The 18263-nt window shown below is 32.9% G+C and overlaps 1 protein-coding gene across 2 annotated transcripts in view; it reads left to right on the forward strand.

Moving 5' to 3' along the window:
• Positions 1-10251, forward strand: part of LOC124355364 (bromodomain-containing protein 7-like) — a 33851-nt gene extending 23600 nt beyond the window's left edge. For both annotated transcript variants that reach the window (XM_046806480.1, XM_046806479.1), the window contains exons 10-12: positions 1771-1929; positions 2224-2429; positions 7640-10251. In XM_046806480.1, the coding sequence (XP_046662436.1) occupies positions 1771-1929; positions 2224-2429; positions 7640-7795 (521 nt within the window). In that variant the 3' untranslated portion in view covers positions 7796-10251. The remainder of the gene's footprint in view (positions 1-1770; positions 1930-2223; positions 2430-7639) is intronic.
• The last annotated feature ends 8012 nt before the right edge of the window (positions 10252-18263 follow it).

Consider the following 18263-nt stretch of genomic DNA (forward strand, 5'->3'; position numbering starts at 1 on the left):
TGGTGTTTTAGTCAAAGTCTACCATTCTAATATATCCGTCTATGGCATGGGTAGCGTTAAGACATTATCAAAGTGTTGAAATTGAAGAAGAAATTAATAATAATTTTTGTTATAATTAACAATGAGGAAATTATGAAAGTTTGGCATCTGAAGTATATTATACTGTAGATCTACTAGTGTGTTCAGCAAACAATCCAAAATTTAATATTGTTCCAAATTTTTACGCTGCAACAATATATGGTTTGAAGTACATTTTTCCAAAAACATTGTATATGTTATATTACTTACTTACTTACTGCCGGGGCGTAACAAATCTCAGTCGATTCTTTGCCTCGTCTATGTTATATTAGTTTTTGAAAATACACAATGTAGTTTTTCCATTTTCTGGAGGAACAGACAGCGAATCATAACAATATTTCTATTCAAGACCATAATTTTGTTACATTTTGTTATATTCTACCTAGAAGTCAAATAATAAACATTCCAGTATTCGCAATATGTACAATATATACAAGGAAAGAAACCACTCTATTCTGAGTTGGTTGATGACAACCTTCCTTTTTACAACTCTAAGTGATCAGTGAATATTTACGTAATCATGAGTCACAAGAGCGCTTGCATACGCATTGTATATCCAGAGTTAACTAGATAACTAGGACTTGGCTTTGGGGGAGAATAAATTTGATTTAAGGGCACCCACACTTGGGGTGTATGGAATAAATCAAAATTCAGTCAAACATTTAACTGCAATATTTCAGACAAGTTGAATCGCTATTATATATTATATATATAATTAAAGGAACTATTGATTGCAATTCAAGCAATATAATATATCAGCTAAATTGTAAATTTGGTAATATTGGCTAAACCTCTAACCTTCTTCGTTTCAGAATGACAGGTCACTGTTACAGTATTGTTTATGGAGATGACAAGCCCCTCGCTGTACATTCCAGGGAACATAATCAAGACAAAATTGAAAACTGTTATAAATTAAAAGGCATCAATAATGTCGCATTGCAGGCTAATGAAAATATAAATAGATTTAATTTGAGAAGATAAGAAACTGCTCATCAACTTGTGTTAAAATCAAAATTTCCTCTAGGTTTGAACATTCGTAAATTTCTAAAAATTGGTATTTTTACTCTTTGCTATTTGTGATGAAACATCAGCTGTGAGGTATTTTTCACAGTTTATTATTCAATTTAATTTCTTTTTTCTTGTTTATATTTCTAGTTAGTTTAGTAAGTAAATTTTGTAAATGTTTATACAATGTTCAGTGTTATGTCTGAAGAAGTACGAAAATTTATAAAGAGTTTACCAATATTTGGTTTTTAATTTATGTTTCGATATGTAGATAGTTAAAAAAAATTTTTTAATTACAGCTTTTGGGGGTGTATCTCCCTCCTCCCTCCCTTAGTTACACCACTGCAGTATCTAATGGAAATATTTAAAATGGCTACCCAGGCTTGTCTGCATTATAGAACCAACCAAGCAGACAGAAAACTCTTAACACCAGCAATGCTGTTTGTGAACCGGCCTTTCCATGTTTAGTGCAGCAACACAAATAGTAAATGCCATCAAAGCATTTTCAAATCATTTCTTGCTCTGATTAGACAAGCAGGATGTGTTAAATTCAACCAGTTTATAAAATAAACAAAGATTTCTGAAATTAGTTATGCAGATGTATTTTATTTTGTTTTATAGCATTGAGCATGTAAACATGTCTACTGATTCTTGACAAATGATTTTGAAATTAAGTTTTGTTCACAGAGAAAGGTAGCAAGGAGGAGACGGCCATGCAGGAACGGCTGGACCAGACAACCGCTCTGCTAGAGAAGCTGCAGCAAGTGCAGAACGACCGACTCAGCGCGCCTCCACCTCAGCACCTCGGCAACATCATGCAACCCTCGGACACTGAACTCAACCTTGGTGTGTTTGACAATTCACGCTCGATTGTAGGGAAATCTAGATTTATATTGTGAATAATCGGAAGGATATTGTTAGTAAATGATGTCATTCCTGAAATTTATTTGTCATTACGTCAAACATTCGTGACAAAAGATTAAAGAAGAAAGAAATTCAAACTGGTTATCTATTATTAAATTTATTGCTACATATAATAAGCAGTGATCGTTTTGGTAAGTGCCTATAGAAATACCATAATGTTGTTAATTAAATTATTGTAATTTACTGAGGTGAAACTAATTGTTTATTTGTCTACAGCTGAGAAAATTACGGAGAGCCTGACGCAGCTAGCCAAACAGGTTCCTCCAGGTGCTGTGGTATCCATCCCGGCCATCAGGAAGGCCATGGGTATCGCCCCGGACACGGCCAGTGTGGGGACGGCAACTGACCCGCCTCCTGCCCCGCCCCAGTCCGCCACCCGTAGCCCTGACCCGCCATCTCCATCGCTGCCCGCCACTGTGGACGTGAGTACCTCCTCACTTGACGTCAGTGTTGTCAAGGAAATTCTCACAAATTTACTAATTGGTTGAATCAAATCAAAATATTCTTTATTCATACCGTATTACATGAATACAATTGAATGGTGTTAAAAACTTACAAATTAAGACCATGTATTTAGGATCTTTTACTAAATTAAAATAGAGTACGAACGGTATATTATCCTCATAGTCTATTGAATGAATAAAGGGTTTTATTTATTAAATACATTTTTAGTTTATTTTTAAATTTTGAGGAAGAAGTTTCTGATTTTATATTTTCAGGTATTTTCTTGTAAAAGTTAACTCCAGCATATTGCTTTTTTTTCAAAAAGTGCCAAACGATGAGAAGGAGTGGCCAGTTTGTCTCTCTGTCTTGTGTTGTACTGGTGATTAGTACCATTAAGCATTTGCTCTCCGATTCTTGACCTCACTGACAATATAACTTCATAAACATACAGTCCATAAACAGTAAGAATCTGTAGTTCCACAAATTTTCCCTTTACTGAGGTTTGTGGCTTTAGGTTCTATATAATTTTTATTGCCTCTTTTTTTACTTTTAGAGTTGAATCAAGATTTTTGGAAGATGATGCTCCATATAAAGATATGCCAAAACTAATTATGGAGTGTGTGTGTGTGTAAGAAAAGTAAATCGTTTTTAAAGTTCTATTATCACATTTTAATTTTCTCATTACATATAAACCGGAGGATAATTTTTGAAAAACTTTATCAACATGATTGTCCCAGTTAACCCTTTCAGTGCCAGACATTCTCCCTAGTGCGCGTGCATGAAATGCCAGGCATAGTGCCATATGCTTATGCAAGAAGAGCCAGGCTATAATTGCCAATTTTTCAGCAGTTTGCAAAAACTGTCACAGTTTTGTTATTTATGGATGAAAATTGTTACTTTTTGTTTTGTTTTGCTCTAAACAATGTGCTTTAAATTAATACTGAAAAATAAATTTACTACAACATGCATTAAAAATACAAAACCAAAAAAACTTTTACTTACATAAAATCTTATGATGAATTTTTCAGTTTGGTGTAAATATAAGGCCAGTAAAAAATCCTTGTTCTATAAATTGAGTATGTGTTTGAACCTCCACATACTTTTTAACACATACACACAAAAATTTTACATCTATCTTCAAAAATAAAGGTTTTATCATTGTTTTTCAAAAATAACATGTATTTGGATTTTTTGCACATCTTGCTAAACACTGTTTTTTACTTTATAAAATTATGTATTAGGTAAATATTGAGAAAAAATAGCCTATTTCAAGTTTAAAATTACACAATTAATAAACACTTATAGCCTACTTAAATTTTTTGAAGTGAAAACTTCTTTAGGCGCGTTGAGCGTTTTGGTAGAGGGTAAAATCCTCGGTTCGCGTCACCGACATGCTAATGATACTAACCTGCATGAAAAAGTCAGTCTCGCTGTGTTTTTTAAACCGTAGACTTGGCCGCGGACTACTAACCTGCATGAAAAAGTCAGTCTCGCTGTGTTAAAACTGTCCCGGCGGAGTATGAAAACAGACTGCGAAAATCAGTGACCTTTACGGCTTCCTCTCGCGATTTAAAAGTGAAGCCAATGTCGTACAATTCTGTAAGATGCGTCAAATTAAAGCTCTTAATATTGGCAATCTATTGGTTACATTTTTAAATATTAAAAAAGTTTCGAAATAATTTTGATTATTGTTTACATTTTACATAGCGTTTACAATGACAAGAAAAAAGTAGTAAGTGAGAATTTTTTTTATTTTTTGGTCAGACAAAATTTGTCAGCGAGAAAGTTGTGTGTGAAAATAGATGAATATTTTTTTTGTAATTAATCATTTTTTTATTGGAAGTTTAGTTTAGCCTGTAGTAGCGTATGAAGTGATGAGTGAACGTTTCTGCCGGAACTGTATTTGGCGCATTGGCTCACTGATACCGTATTAACTCAATAAATTAGTTTATTGTGCAATAAAAATACCTTTACGAAAGAACCAAGTTAATTTAACTAATTTATTAGTTTTAAAAATATTGTGGGTTTAATTGTTATTGCAATTATATACTTTAACCGTAGCAATAACTGTATTATTTACAACTGTGTTCAACTCACTGTTGTTCACTCGGAGTTTACTCACTTGTATTCTATGTTTAACTAACTATTAATATTGAGCAATTACAACATATTTTTATACAGATAAATGAATAATGAAAACAACGAATATATTTTTAAACATTTTTAATATTTGTACGAATATTTGTATTTAAAATTTAGCATTATTCATTTTAATTATGTTTTTAATATTTAACCTCTTCATCATGAAATGAGTATTATTACGGTATAAGATTTATCTTACTAGCGTGGTAAAATAGATTTCTAGTTATTTGATAATATTTTTTCGTGGATTTTAAAATTGGAAAATTAAAAACACGTCACATTCACAATTACAGATGTACTGCTACTATAACGTATTGTTAATTACTCTCAACTTAATAGTTCCGTTTTCACTTCTATCGGCAGTCCCACGACTGCTACTGTTTTTTTTTTTTTTTTATTTGAATGAGAAAAAAATTAACACTTATGAAATGGTAAACAATATGGGTGGAGTCCCCTTTTGCATGTTTTGCAAGCAAATGTGGCCTTTTTCCTTTTTCCTCCAGCCTGAGTACTTTTCTTACTACAGACAGAGCAATTAAGTTCTTTTTTATTTGCCAATTTGTTCAAGAACATTGTCCAATCGGGATCACCACTGCCGTTAATAGCCGCATTACCCTCCCTGCTGTTTCCAGGTGAAGTATACAACATAGGCCTCCTTTCTTGGAGGGCCAGCCATTCAGTGGAAAGTTCTTCTACTAGTGCCACAGTGTACTCTAGCCTAGGAAGGGGTTTGTCAGTATTTTTCTTATAAATTATATAAGAATTGAGTACCATGCGCCCAAAGATATTAAAAGTAACTTTCCTCCAAAACCGGAGTGCTTTCCTCTCATCGAGGTATGAATTTAACATTTGGTCCCCTCCATCAACCCCTCCCATAAAATGATTATATCTCCTTATGGCTTTTGGCTTATTAGTAATTTTGATGTGATTTCCAAATTTTTTGCTCCTTTTTTCATCTTCAACTGTGCCATCTGTAAAACTAATACTTGTTTTGTCTGGGACTGCTTTTCTCTGAATGTAATAAAGTCATCTCATTTTTTTTTAAATACTTCTTTTCTCCCACTTTGAACTTAGGTTTTACTGAATCAGGAAGTCCTTTGCGGTTTATACGCATGGTACCCGTCAAAAATGTACATTTACTGTAAAGATATTTAGCAAGCTTTAGAGAAGTAAAGAAATTATCACAGAAAATGTGATAGCCTTTATTTAATAGGCCAGCCATCTCCATTAAGCCTTTTCACAACAAAATAGCCCAATCCATTAGATTTAATTTCATCTTTGTCACTGCCATTCGCCCCTTTATAGACAAAGAAATTCAAGCAGTAGTGGGTGACCGAGTCACATAGCATCCAAAGCTCTATTCCCCACCGATGTCGCTTCTTTGGTAAGTACTGCCTCAGCTGACTGTGCGATTTGGAACTTATAATACTCTCGTCAATAGCAAGGTTCTGACCGGGGGAAAAATGAAATTTAAAAACCCTATTTACATGGTCAATCAGTGGTTTGAACCGAGCGCACGCATCATAATCTGGCTCACCTGGTTTTGCAAGTGGAACGGTGTCGACCATATGCAAAAATCTCAATATTGCTTGAAATCTATTCCTGGTAAACATTCTTGGGAACCAGGGAATGAATTGACTAGAACTGGTTCACCAGTAGCTGTAAATAGTTGGCTGTTTTTTTATACCCATATTTATTAGCACTGCTAAAAAGGCCTGCATCTCTAAGAGAGACACAGGTTTCCAGGAGTTTGCCCGGCTGTGTGGTTTCAATTGACTTTTATTTATATATTCTGTGGCATACTTATTGGTATATTTTACAAATGTTTCTAGGAGGGCTGTTGTAAAAAAAAGTTTGAAATAATTTGAGGGGGAAGAGTTACGAGGAGGTGCATGTTTTGGACCCGTTAGCTCATCAAATGAAAACTGGTGGCAAAAACCAATATTCCCATCCATTTCCACCTCATCCCATCCCATACCATCCTCAGAATCTGAAGAGGAGGTTTCAGACAATTGATATAGGACTACATTACTTGGTCGACCTCTTGGCCTTGTTTGTAGGTTAGGCCTAGGTCTAGGGGGACTTTCAAAGTCAAGTCCTATGTCTGGGGCATCATCCTCAGATGACGAAAGATCATTATGAACATTTGCTCTAAATAACAAGTTATCTAGTCTAGGCCTACTAGTATTTGAAGTTGAAGGCAACTCAGGGTGATAATCCGGGTCACTGTCTGTGTTCTCATAACCTAAACTAGAAGACTCTTCACTCTCCGTTTCACTATCACAACTACATCACTATCGTCTTCTAACACTCTCCGTAAAGTGTTTTCACTAAGAGGTGATGCACTACGCTTCATTTTGTAAACATTTGACAACAATAAACGAAACAACAACAAGTTAGCTCGGCGCAATCGGCGAAACTGCGTAGTTGGTTAGTAAACAACAGACGACAGCTGACTCAGACTAGCAACGTCCACAGCCACTTGTATTTTGTTTGATTTATAACACTAATTTAATGGAAATACATTCAACTGAATGTTTTTTATTAGTTTATATCTTTATAAATACAATTAAAACAAAATTAGGATTGTTTAGATATTTTTTGTATTTTTTACGAATATTTTAAAACACGTCCATGTAGTCGGACGCTGGCTCTTCTTGTACATTTTACGTACGTCCGTGTAGTCGGTCGCTGGCTCTTCTTGCACGTTTTATGTACGTCCGTGTAGTTGGACGTTGGCACTGAAAGGGTTAAGAATTTTGTCCACAATTAATTCCAAAAAAATTCACCTTTTCTACTTGGGATATTTTAAACTCACCTGTGCTAATTCGTGGCTCATTAATTTTACAGTTTTTTGTTTGAAACATCATATAATTAGTTTTTTTTTTTTAATTAAGGATTATTGTTTTCAGTGAAATAATCAGCAAGACTAATTAGATTACTATTTATTTTGATTACAACGCTATTCCAAGAGGATGCATTAATATTTAGACTTGTGTTGTCTGCGTAAAAGCATGATTTACTAGAGCATGCTGAACTGTTACAGAAGTCCACATCAGAAGACAGCAGTGGAGGGGAGGAGGAGGGGGTGGGAGTGGACTTGGAGTCGGAGCTGAGGGAGTTTCTGGAGAGTGATACAGCCTTGACCAACTTTCCCCTTCACGACGACAAGACCATCGAAGAAATGCTCTCAGAGTCTTAAAAACTTATTTATAAATAATTCAGAAATCTACATCTGCAAGGATGTAGTAGTTTTTTTAATTTTTAATATGTTCACTACGTTTATAGACATTTAAGAGCTGACTGAAAGGAATAAAGGTAATCAATTGTTCTAGATAATGTAAAGGTAATACTTTTGTATGTCTTCTAATAAGATATCCTCAATGTACAAGATTTTTAGAGAGTTTAACGAGACATAGACCTTTGAATTGTTTTATCACTTTCACTGCCGCCTCCTAATTTTGACAACTTTCTTACACTACCTGTTATAATAATTTTTAATTAAATATTTATTTTTTAACCAATTATAAAAAAACCATGGGACTTACACTTTTTTTTTAAGCTGAGTTCTTCCTTTTTCTAGTCAAATGCTCATGCATACATATTTTCAAACGAAAAGTTTTAAAATTTAAAAACAATGTTTTTTGTACAAAATAAAAAGTTGACCAAAAAACATCGCTATGTACTAGTCTATAATATAAAATATATTTCTCATTATTATTTGTTGTATTCAGTATTTTCATTACTGTCACTATAGCTACAAATATTTACAATTGAAATCCACTTATGTTTAAAAATTTTTTTTGGTCTGGGGGCCTAACCCATTTGTTATTATCATTACATCATTACAATCTTCATCAGGAGCGGAAAATAAACAATAAACCAATTTTTTATAAAACACTACTATTATGCTGATATTTGTTTTTTGAGTAAAATCAATGTCAACAAGTCCATCAATAGTAAAATCTGGATCATTATCTGTGTAGTCTTGGAATAAATCATCACTTTCACTGTCACTTGAAACTCTGAGTAACTCTTCTAGCACTTGGTTGTCTTCAATACTGTCACGATTCATTGTATTTACTCACAAAACAATCGTTGTAAACTATAATAATAGCAAGCAAAACAATAACTATGTACACAACAAATTAGCAAAATGACAAAAAACGGCCATCATGACAGTTGTAAACAAACTCCTTTTTCCAATATTCCAGATGACTGCAAACAAAATTTCATATATCATAATCCATAGAATAAGAAAAAAGACATGAAAATAGCGAATGACTATCAATGCCATAGTCTAAATACGTTAAAATGCATTTTTATTACTGTAAAAGTCTGTACCATCAAAAGACGTCGGCAGTCTATGGAATTCCATGTGCGACGTCAAATGACGTTGTCTGCAGTGAAAATGTTATAAAATTAAAGATGTCTAAAGTTTATTTTAAATGTTCTCCATTGACCAATAATTGTGCAAGTAGACGATTAAGAAATCAACTAATCTGTAGAATTATATTTTTTATAGATGTCATTTTATAGCTTGGAAAGAATTAAAAAAATTCTGATTCAACTGAAAAACAGTGTTATTAGTAAAAGTGTGTAAATGAATCTGGTATATTATAGTTAAAAATTCTAGTATTTGTCAAAACTATTGTCAAATATTAAATTAATTATGAGTATGAAGCTTACTCTTGCTGACAACCATTTTATTCAGAACAACGTTCTATACATTTCTGAGCTGATAGCACTCAAATATCATAAAATACTTACAAAAGTTATTTATTTATATCATTGTCAATATTATGATTTCCAGTGACTGTAAGCTTAAGTACTGTAATACTTAGAAATGTTCCATATATTGGATATGAAAAGACTTTGGAAACAGATAATCTCCTACTTGATAGATCTACAAAATCGAACTCTGCAGATTAGTGAAGGACTTTAGGAACTGCTAATTTATGCCTTCAATGTCCCTTCACCTTCCTAAATAAGGGAGCAGATAATAACTTTAAACTCTAGAATTCCAAATTTTTTAATAAGTATTTTCATAACTATCATCTCTTAGTACATGGTTTATTGTTTGGTAACCAATGTTGGCAAATGGCCATTTCATTTTCAGAAATCTTTTACATTTATTTTTCCACATCAATTTTTATCTTATGAAGACCTTAAAAACTTGGAAACTTGATCTATCCATTAGTTTTTGTCTTCAATGGTTGGGATAGTTTCTTATTTTATATATTATGCTACAAAGTATAATACTGTTTCCAAACTTTTTTAATACCCTGTATTTTTAAGATGATGGGATACACTGTGAAAAAACCTACCACGAAGAAACAAAGTCAGTTGATTTTTAAATTAGTAGTAACTTTTCTGTCAAAAAAAATTTAGTTTACAAATTATTGTTACAAATTCGTTTGTGTTTTATATCTATGTTTTAAACATTTCCGTCAGTAATACACTATTTGATATAAAAAGCTGACTGCATACTTTTTTGTGTATGTATAGGGCCATTGTGTTTTTCTTTGTCTTTATTTGTGTATATATGATTTATGTACATATTTTTACCTAATATAAGTGTATTTTTATAAGTTTAAATCATGATTTAATTTTGTTTTTTAAAACTGTGTTTATGTCTAATAAATTGTCTGAAGTATATGTTTGTCCTTTCTTTCAAAATATATCACCTTAATTTTACTCAGACAAATGGATCCATGTAGATGTTATGTTACAAAAATTGTGTGACAATGTGGAAATACAAAACGGAAGTATTTTTGGAAAGTGGGACACTCACACTCTCTATAATCACAATAAAGAAGCCTACACACGTCAGATGATTAAATGTATTAACTGAACTGCAAATCCTTTCATAATTTTGTTCCACCTCATTAATTTACTATTACAGGTAAATAAAGACAAATTTTCCAGTATTTATTTTTTTTTATTTTTATAAATAAAAATAAATAAATATTGGGAAATTTGTCTTTATTTACCAGTGATAGTAAATTAAATTTTTTTTCCAATGCTCCAAGATTGTTTATTCCACTTCATTAAGTTTATTTGGTTGCTCAGAGAACTATGGTCATGATATTAATAAGAGCACTCAAAATATGAACCATCCTCCGTACTCTTTAAACAGTTAGATCCAGTGACCAAGTAATCGCGAATAATTTTATGATTGTATTAAGTGATTACAGATGGCCTCTCTTACTTATGTTTTTGACCTCAAAATTTGACACTTTTACAGAAGCCAATCGAATTTGAGGGCTCATGTTCTCTGATGTCCTTGGGGCTGAGAAGATATGCGCCTAGGAATTTTTCCTACTTTTAGATATGGCAGGACAGTTTAACCATAGGTGTTTAAAATGCAGAGTATGCATTTATCAGTCTCACCAAGACCCACCTTCATAAGATGTTTTCTAAGAGCGCCATGTGCTGTCAGCATCTCTGCTATCGTCCTTTCTTTGTTCTAGGAGAGATGCCCACCTTTTAGCATAAGGAGAGATAAACTTATGATTGTCTTAATCCTGAAGCCCTACTCCGGTAAAGGATCTAATCCTCTACCCAATCTTTTACAAGCACTTTGTTGTAGGAGACTACTCCACATCCTGGGTCAGGCCCTACCATAAGGGATTCTATACCTATTTTGGCAAGGGTATCTGCTTCTTTGTTTCGCCCTCATGATCTGGCACCCAACTGAGAGTTACCGTTCTTCCTGCAATCTTGCATTTCCGAACTGCTTTGACGCCTTTAGTGCAGCCTGACTATCGGAGAGGATGAAATATTCTGCTCCTTTTGGCCTCATTTGTATGAGTCTTCTGGTACATGATTCTTTTGCTTTCTATTCTATTTATTTAACTTGATGACTGTGGCAACAAATGTGTTCAATGTCACTTAACTTTGTGCCATCAAGTTGCATTAGTTATAAGCGAAACAGATGGCCCAAAAGAGCAGCATGTAACACGACTAAATTGTCTATTAATATTTGAATATAGTAGATGGATACCTATTACGTTTCTTAGACAATAGACAAACTTCTTTATTAGCATATTCATCAAGAACAGTAATAGAGTCAGTCTTTTCTTCATTATGACATGAAAACCAACAATATTGTTATTGTGGGATGATGACGTATATGGTGAAAGTACTTTAAGAACAGTAACATTGCAAAATTATGTTTGAATGTACAAAGAAAGTTAATAATGAAAATAGGTTATTTAGCATTGTTGTTGGTTTACAAGTATTCATTTTATAAAATGTGCACTTAGGGCCTTAGTTATTATAGGTCACACACACAACTGTGCTCCGATACCCGCCAAAAATATGACTTACAAAATTAGCTACTACAGAAAGTTGTGGCATGACATAAAAACCTAATATGAAAGTCTTTGGAGAAAAATTTAGGCACTGATACAGACTTATAATTATCTATTATACTATCATGGGCACTGGTTAAATAAAGGTTTTATCTCTGCAGCATCTGACTACCTTGAAAATTGATCCTTCTCAAGGACTTGTTCATAAGTAAGGCAAGAGGTATATATTGAGTCCACGCTTCTTTTTACAATTTCTACTAGAATAAACATTTTAGTAGTTTTTAATTTCAATAAATATTGAATCACAAAAAGTACTTGCTCTGCCAGGACTCGAACCCGGATCTTTAATATATACTTCCAAACAATATTCATTAGCAACATTATCTCTTGGACCAAAATTATGGAATGCACTGCCACATAGATTAAGATCACTGTCATTTGGTATTTTCAAAAGAAAAATTTACTTTTTTCCTCTTGGAACACCCGTTTTATGAAGTGAAGGAGTTTTTTGGGATTAATGATGAATCAAACAATTATTGTTGATCTTATGAAATTATTTTATCTTTGTTATAAAGGGGTTTTAATTAATTTGTTTATGGATTTTTTATTTATTTAATGTATTGCTTCTTTTAAAGGTTTGGACGAACTGGAGGATTGCATTGCTCTTAACAATGATGTGTTTTCAATGTGACAATATATGACAAATTGCCATGTAATCGTTACCAGTAATAAATGAGTATCAAGGCCTGAAAAATATTATTTTTAAGTACAGATTGATCGTTAGGAAAGCTCACAGATTTAAAATGTAAGGTTGAATTACAGATAAACTTCTATTACAGATATTGCAACTTTTATAAATATTAAATTATGGTATTATGTATACCCAAGTTGAAGACAATAGGGGATTGTTTTTGAAGCCAGATAAAACTGCTGCTACAGGGTAATGTTTTTGACAAGCAAATGACTGTTCAGTTACAAGAGAAAATTCTTTGTCTTTAGTGAAGCCAACATGCATTTTTCACAGCTCAGCTGTTTTTTTGTTGTTTTTTATTGATTTACAATTTATAGCTTTCACAGAGGAGTATCATTGAGCTCTTACTGTCTGCACAGAGAAATTATGTACTTCCAAGTTTAACTCTTTTTGGTTGTTATTAAAAAAAAAAAAACATTTTTACTATAAACTTATTTTTGGGGGGACTTAAAAAAATATATAAACTTAATATTAAGTCATGGGTGGGGGACTGGTACAGGGTGATAATGATAATATAAAATGGTATCCCGGTTCTCCTGAAGAAAAATTAAACATATTTTTAAAACCACAAACAGTACAATGAAAAACTAAATTTGTTATTATGGGTACGACAATTATTTTCAAAAATTTATAAAAAATATAATTTTTACACTGGGTTTCCAAAATATAAAGAATTATATACACTACAAAACAATAAATAAATGAATAACAAATTTCTAAATATTTTAATTTTTGAAAAATGGTGAGAAATACCTAAATTTGTTATTATGAGTACAAAATTCTTTTCAAAAATCAAAATTAAAAATGTAAATTATATTTTATTGATTATCATTTTACAATAAATAAATACTAATACTAGTTTTGAACTTTTGCTGAAATATTGGCTTAGTTTGGGGTTCTAGAAAGCATAAAAGGAAACCTAGATGTTACTGTCAAGGCCTACACTCTGTCAGACAGGTCTCTGACTAGGACTAGGTCAAGCTCTGCTAATGTCAAAAATCAGCAAAATTTATTTTTGAAATAAGAGTCTAAAATAAAGCTTAAACCATACCCATGAATTACAAATATCCATAATAAACTCGTTTATAATTATTAACAGTATCTCACAAAATAAATGCCTTTTCTAACTAAATCTAAAGAACAAATCAGACATCCACTTCAAATTGCTAGATCGTTCTGGTAAGTTTATGACGTCACCGTGACATCACTGTTGCCTAAACAGTAAAAGAAATTTCACCATTGAAATCAGCAAATCTTTCTGTTTGAAATGGTGGTGGTATTGTTGATGTACTAAAAGAACTGTAAAACGGGTGCGTGTCAGGTCGACATTATATGCCGATTTGAATCAATTCAGGAGTGGCAATCTATATAACGTTCCTGACACGCACCCATTTTGAGAGTTTATTTTGTACATAAGCAACACTGCCACTGCCATTAATTGGCTGTCCAGGGTTAAATCTTTTGGCCACACAATTGCAAAATAAAAAAATTCAGATTACTTTTTCTATAGTCTAATTTCACGTTAGTTTATAAAGTTTCAAATTGTAAGCTTTATTCGCAGTTGGGGTGGAAAAGATACTGAATTTTCTACTTGGTTTTACCCCTCATTAACTTTAAATGTCTATTTCTCTAAAACCTGTAATTGGGTCATATTCCAATTTTAATACTAGGTTTACAGGATTGTTTTCTTTTGAGTTTAGACATTTCAGAATTTAGTATTTAAAAAAAAGGGTAGTACATTTTCTAATAACACCTTTTCTTAGCAATGTGGGATTGTAAAATTATTTTTTAAGAACCTTTTTTATCATTAAGCAATTTACAATTATATTTCTTTGTTGTTCTATATGAATCCCATGACTATAAAACGGTTTATATATAAATTTGTACTAGTTTTATGATATGATGCAGAAGCAGAAAAGACACTGTTATATTGCTTTGCCATGATCTCACTGAATAAATACTTAAAAATTCAACTTTTCTAATAAGGATTTTGGACCTTTAGTCATAGTGTAAACATATTGTTTTGTTGTTTTTAATATTCTTTTGTCTTATTATTATATTTATAATTTTTGAGCCTTTTAATTTGACTTTGTAATAACTTATTAATTATCAGAACAAGTCATTATGGGGTTCTATAATATCCCAATAACTTTTAGAGTCTGAAATCTTAAGATTTATAATTAATTGTTGGTTGAATTTCAAATAGGTTATGCATAAGGTGTAATGTTTTTTCCCAATAGTGGTTTTATATTTTCTCTGCATGTATTGCTTGTTTGGCCCGTAATAATTCTGGAGTCACAGATCTAAACTTTTTGGGGCACAAATTCCTGATGTTTTACTATTTCCTTTTTTTCAAGTTGTATCTACAAGTATTGACCTTTACAACAGCACTTTTCAGGGTGTATTTAAACGCACTGAGTCCATAATGTATAACAGACAACAAAATTAATTCTATATTTTCGTTTTGTACACCGTTCTAGTTTACTTCATGTGTTTGAAAATATGGTTTAGCATCATTAATTAAAACTGTTTTACGAAACATTCAAACCGTGTTGCATCCAGTGTGGGTAGAGTAAAAAATAATATCGTCCTTTCACCACAAACATAGTAGATTTTTCTGTTTCTGGAACCACCATAGTGTTATATTACTCCTGGTCAAACATTTGAAGCAGGACAAACGAATTTGTCACAAATTAAAAGGAAAAAAAAGAAACAATATTTTGAATGAACGAATATTCCTGTGGAACGGAAACACCAGGGATTTGAAAACATCTGGTGGGAACCATAGTCCAGACTTTTGTAAGAAGTCATGCACTTTCTAAATGTAAGTCACATGATCCAACCAATCAGTGGAAACTTAATAAGTGTCGACCAATGAGGGATAAAACTTTCAAAATTGGAGAGGAGAAAGAGAGTAGAAGGAAAAAATAATAAATAGACAAGTGGTTTGGTTCTAGGTGGACAGTTAAGTCACCTAGTAACCGTAATGTCACACAAGGCAAGTCACCCAGTAACATTACAGCATCTATCTTCTCTCAGTAGGATAACAAGGTAAGCCACCCAGTAACATTACAGCATACATCTCTCAGTAGGATAACAAGGAAAGTCACTCAGTAACCGTAATGTCACACAAGGCAAGTCACCCAGTAACATTACGGCATCCATCTTCTCTAAGTAGGATAACAAGGCAAGTCACCCAGTAACACTACAACATCCATCTTCTCTCAGTAGGTAAGTCACCCAGTAACATTACAACATCCATCTTCTCTCAGTAGGTAAGTTACCAAGTAACATTACAGCATCCATCTTCTCTCGGTAGGATAACAAGGCAAGTCACCCAGTAACATTACAGCATCCATCTTCTCTCGGTAGGATAACAAGGCAAGTCACCCAGTAACATTACAACATCCATCTTCTCTCAGTAATTAAGTTACCAAGTAACATTACGGCATCCATCTTCTCTCGGTAAGATAACAAGGTAAGTCACCCCGTAACATTACAACATCCATCTTCTCTCGGTAGGATAACAAGGCAAGTCACCCAGTAACATTACAACATCCATCTTCTCTCGGTAGGATAACAAGGCAAGTCACCCAGTAACATTACAACATCCATCTTCTCTCAGTAGATAAGTTACCAAGTAACATTACGGCATCCATCTTCTCTCGGTAGGATAACAAGGTAAGTCACCCAGTAACATTACAACATCCATCTTCTCGGTAGGATAACAAGGTAAGTCACCCAGTAACATTACAACATCCATCTTCTCGGTAGGATAACAAGGTAAGTCACCCAGTAACATTACAACATCCATCTTCTCTCAGTAGGTAAGTTACCAAGTAACATTACGGCATCCATCTTCTCTCAGTAGGATAACAAGGTGTCACCCAGTAACATTACAACATCCATCTTCTCGGTAGGATAACAAGGTAAGTCACCCAGTAACATTACAACATCCATCTTCTCGGTAGGATAACAAGGTAAGTCACCCAGTAACATTACAACATCCATCTTCTCTTGGTAGGATAACAAGGTAAGTCACCCAGTAACATTACAACATCCATCTTCTCTCGGTAGGATAACAAGGCAAGTCACCCAGTAACATTACAACATCCATCTTCTCTCGGTAGGATAACATGGGAAGTCGCCCAGAAACATTACAACATCCATCTTCTCTCGGTAGGATAACAAGGCAAGTCACCCAGTAACATTACAGCATCCATCTTCTCTGAATAGGATAACAAGGAAAGTCACACAGAAACATTAAGGTCAGATTGTGGATTTACCCATTGAGGAAGCAATTAACCTATCCTCTCTAGGACTGAATGTTTGAATTGATTTTGGCTAAAATGCATGCTTGTACAAAAATACTAATAGAATGAGTTTGGATACAGATAAATAAGTCAATTTTTCAGGACATTTTAGTATATTTGGTTGCCTTACAATAGTGTTTCTTACTTTCTCCAAAATTATTTTTTATTAATTTTTTCAGTATAATTACAAATTTGTTTAGTAAAAAAATAAAGTAACTGTGAATATTCTATTAATTTTTGTGTGTATATGTTTCAATAATTTTTTTATTCAAAACAATCAAAAATCACTTTCAATTTTTCATTTTTTGATGATTTTATGACAAGCTCCTAAATTAGTTGTCTGGGAGATTAAAAACTTTTTTTTACATTCAATTGTTGTTATTAGAATGATAATTAAAAAAAAACTATTTACATTACATACAATGATCATTCATTTACTTTTTATAATTCAGTTTTGTGTCAGTCTTTGAGTTTCTTTGATATCTCAATATCACTGACCAAGTATCACTGTCTACTTCTGAAGTACGCAAATTGTCTTGTTCCATGAGGTAGTGGAAGAACTAAAAACTCATTCACCAACTATAAACAGTTAAACACTAAAGATTTAGAACACGATACATAGAATGTAAGCAGAACATTGAAGTGACGAAAATTGAGCATATGGCAAAATGTAAACAATAACAAAACAAGCTATTAGTTGTGGTTCCAGTGTGCAAACATAACAAATCAAAACGGAATAATTGCTTATAACGATACACGAGGGCACAAAACTGCGATCTAGCAAAAAAATAAACAAATACATGATCGTTAACGTCTAGAAAGAGCATGAGTGTCGCTCGGGCAAAATCATTCAGTTCCACTCGGCCGCAACGAGTGACGCTCGGGCAAGTACCCGAATTGTTTGATATAAATATTTTCTAAATTAAAATAGAGTTTGCTTTATGAACAATTTTAATATCATTTATTCATTTCCATCCAAATTTACCTTTTATACAGAGCTAGCCGGAAGTATAAAGTATTCATTCCAAACAGATCATTTGTGGACTTAATTAATAAATGTACGGAAATTTGAGTCTGGGTTAAAGTAGTAATGTATGAAAAGGACCACTACGCGACAGATAGTCGCAACAAAGTGTGGACCCGTTAACAGATAATAGTAGATTTTGGAGATAGAAGTGTTAAAACCTTTCTGAACCAAGCTTCTAAGTGTCACACATGGATTTCCATATCATAATCTCAACTGCCCTTATTTTTAATCCTATAAGTGGCGGTCATTTGTGGTCTCAGTGG

The sequence above is a fragment of the Homalodisca vitripennis genome, chromosome 2, assembly GCF_021130785.1.
Source record: "Homalodisca vitripennis isolate AUS2020 chromosome 2, UT_GWSS_2.1, whole genome shotgun sequence".
In the NCBI taxonomy this organism is placed as follows: domain Eukaryota; kingdom Metazoa; phylum Arthropoda; class Insecta; order Hemiptera; family Cicadellidae; genus Homalodisca; species Homalodisca vitripennis.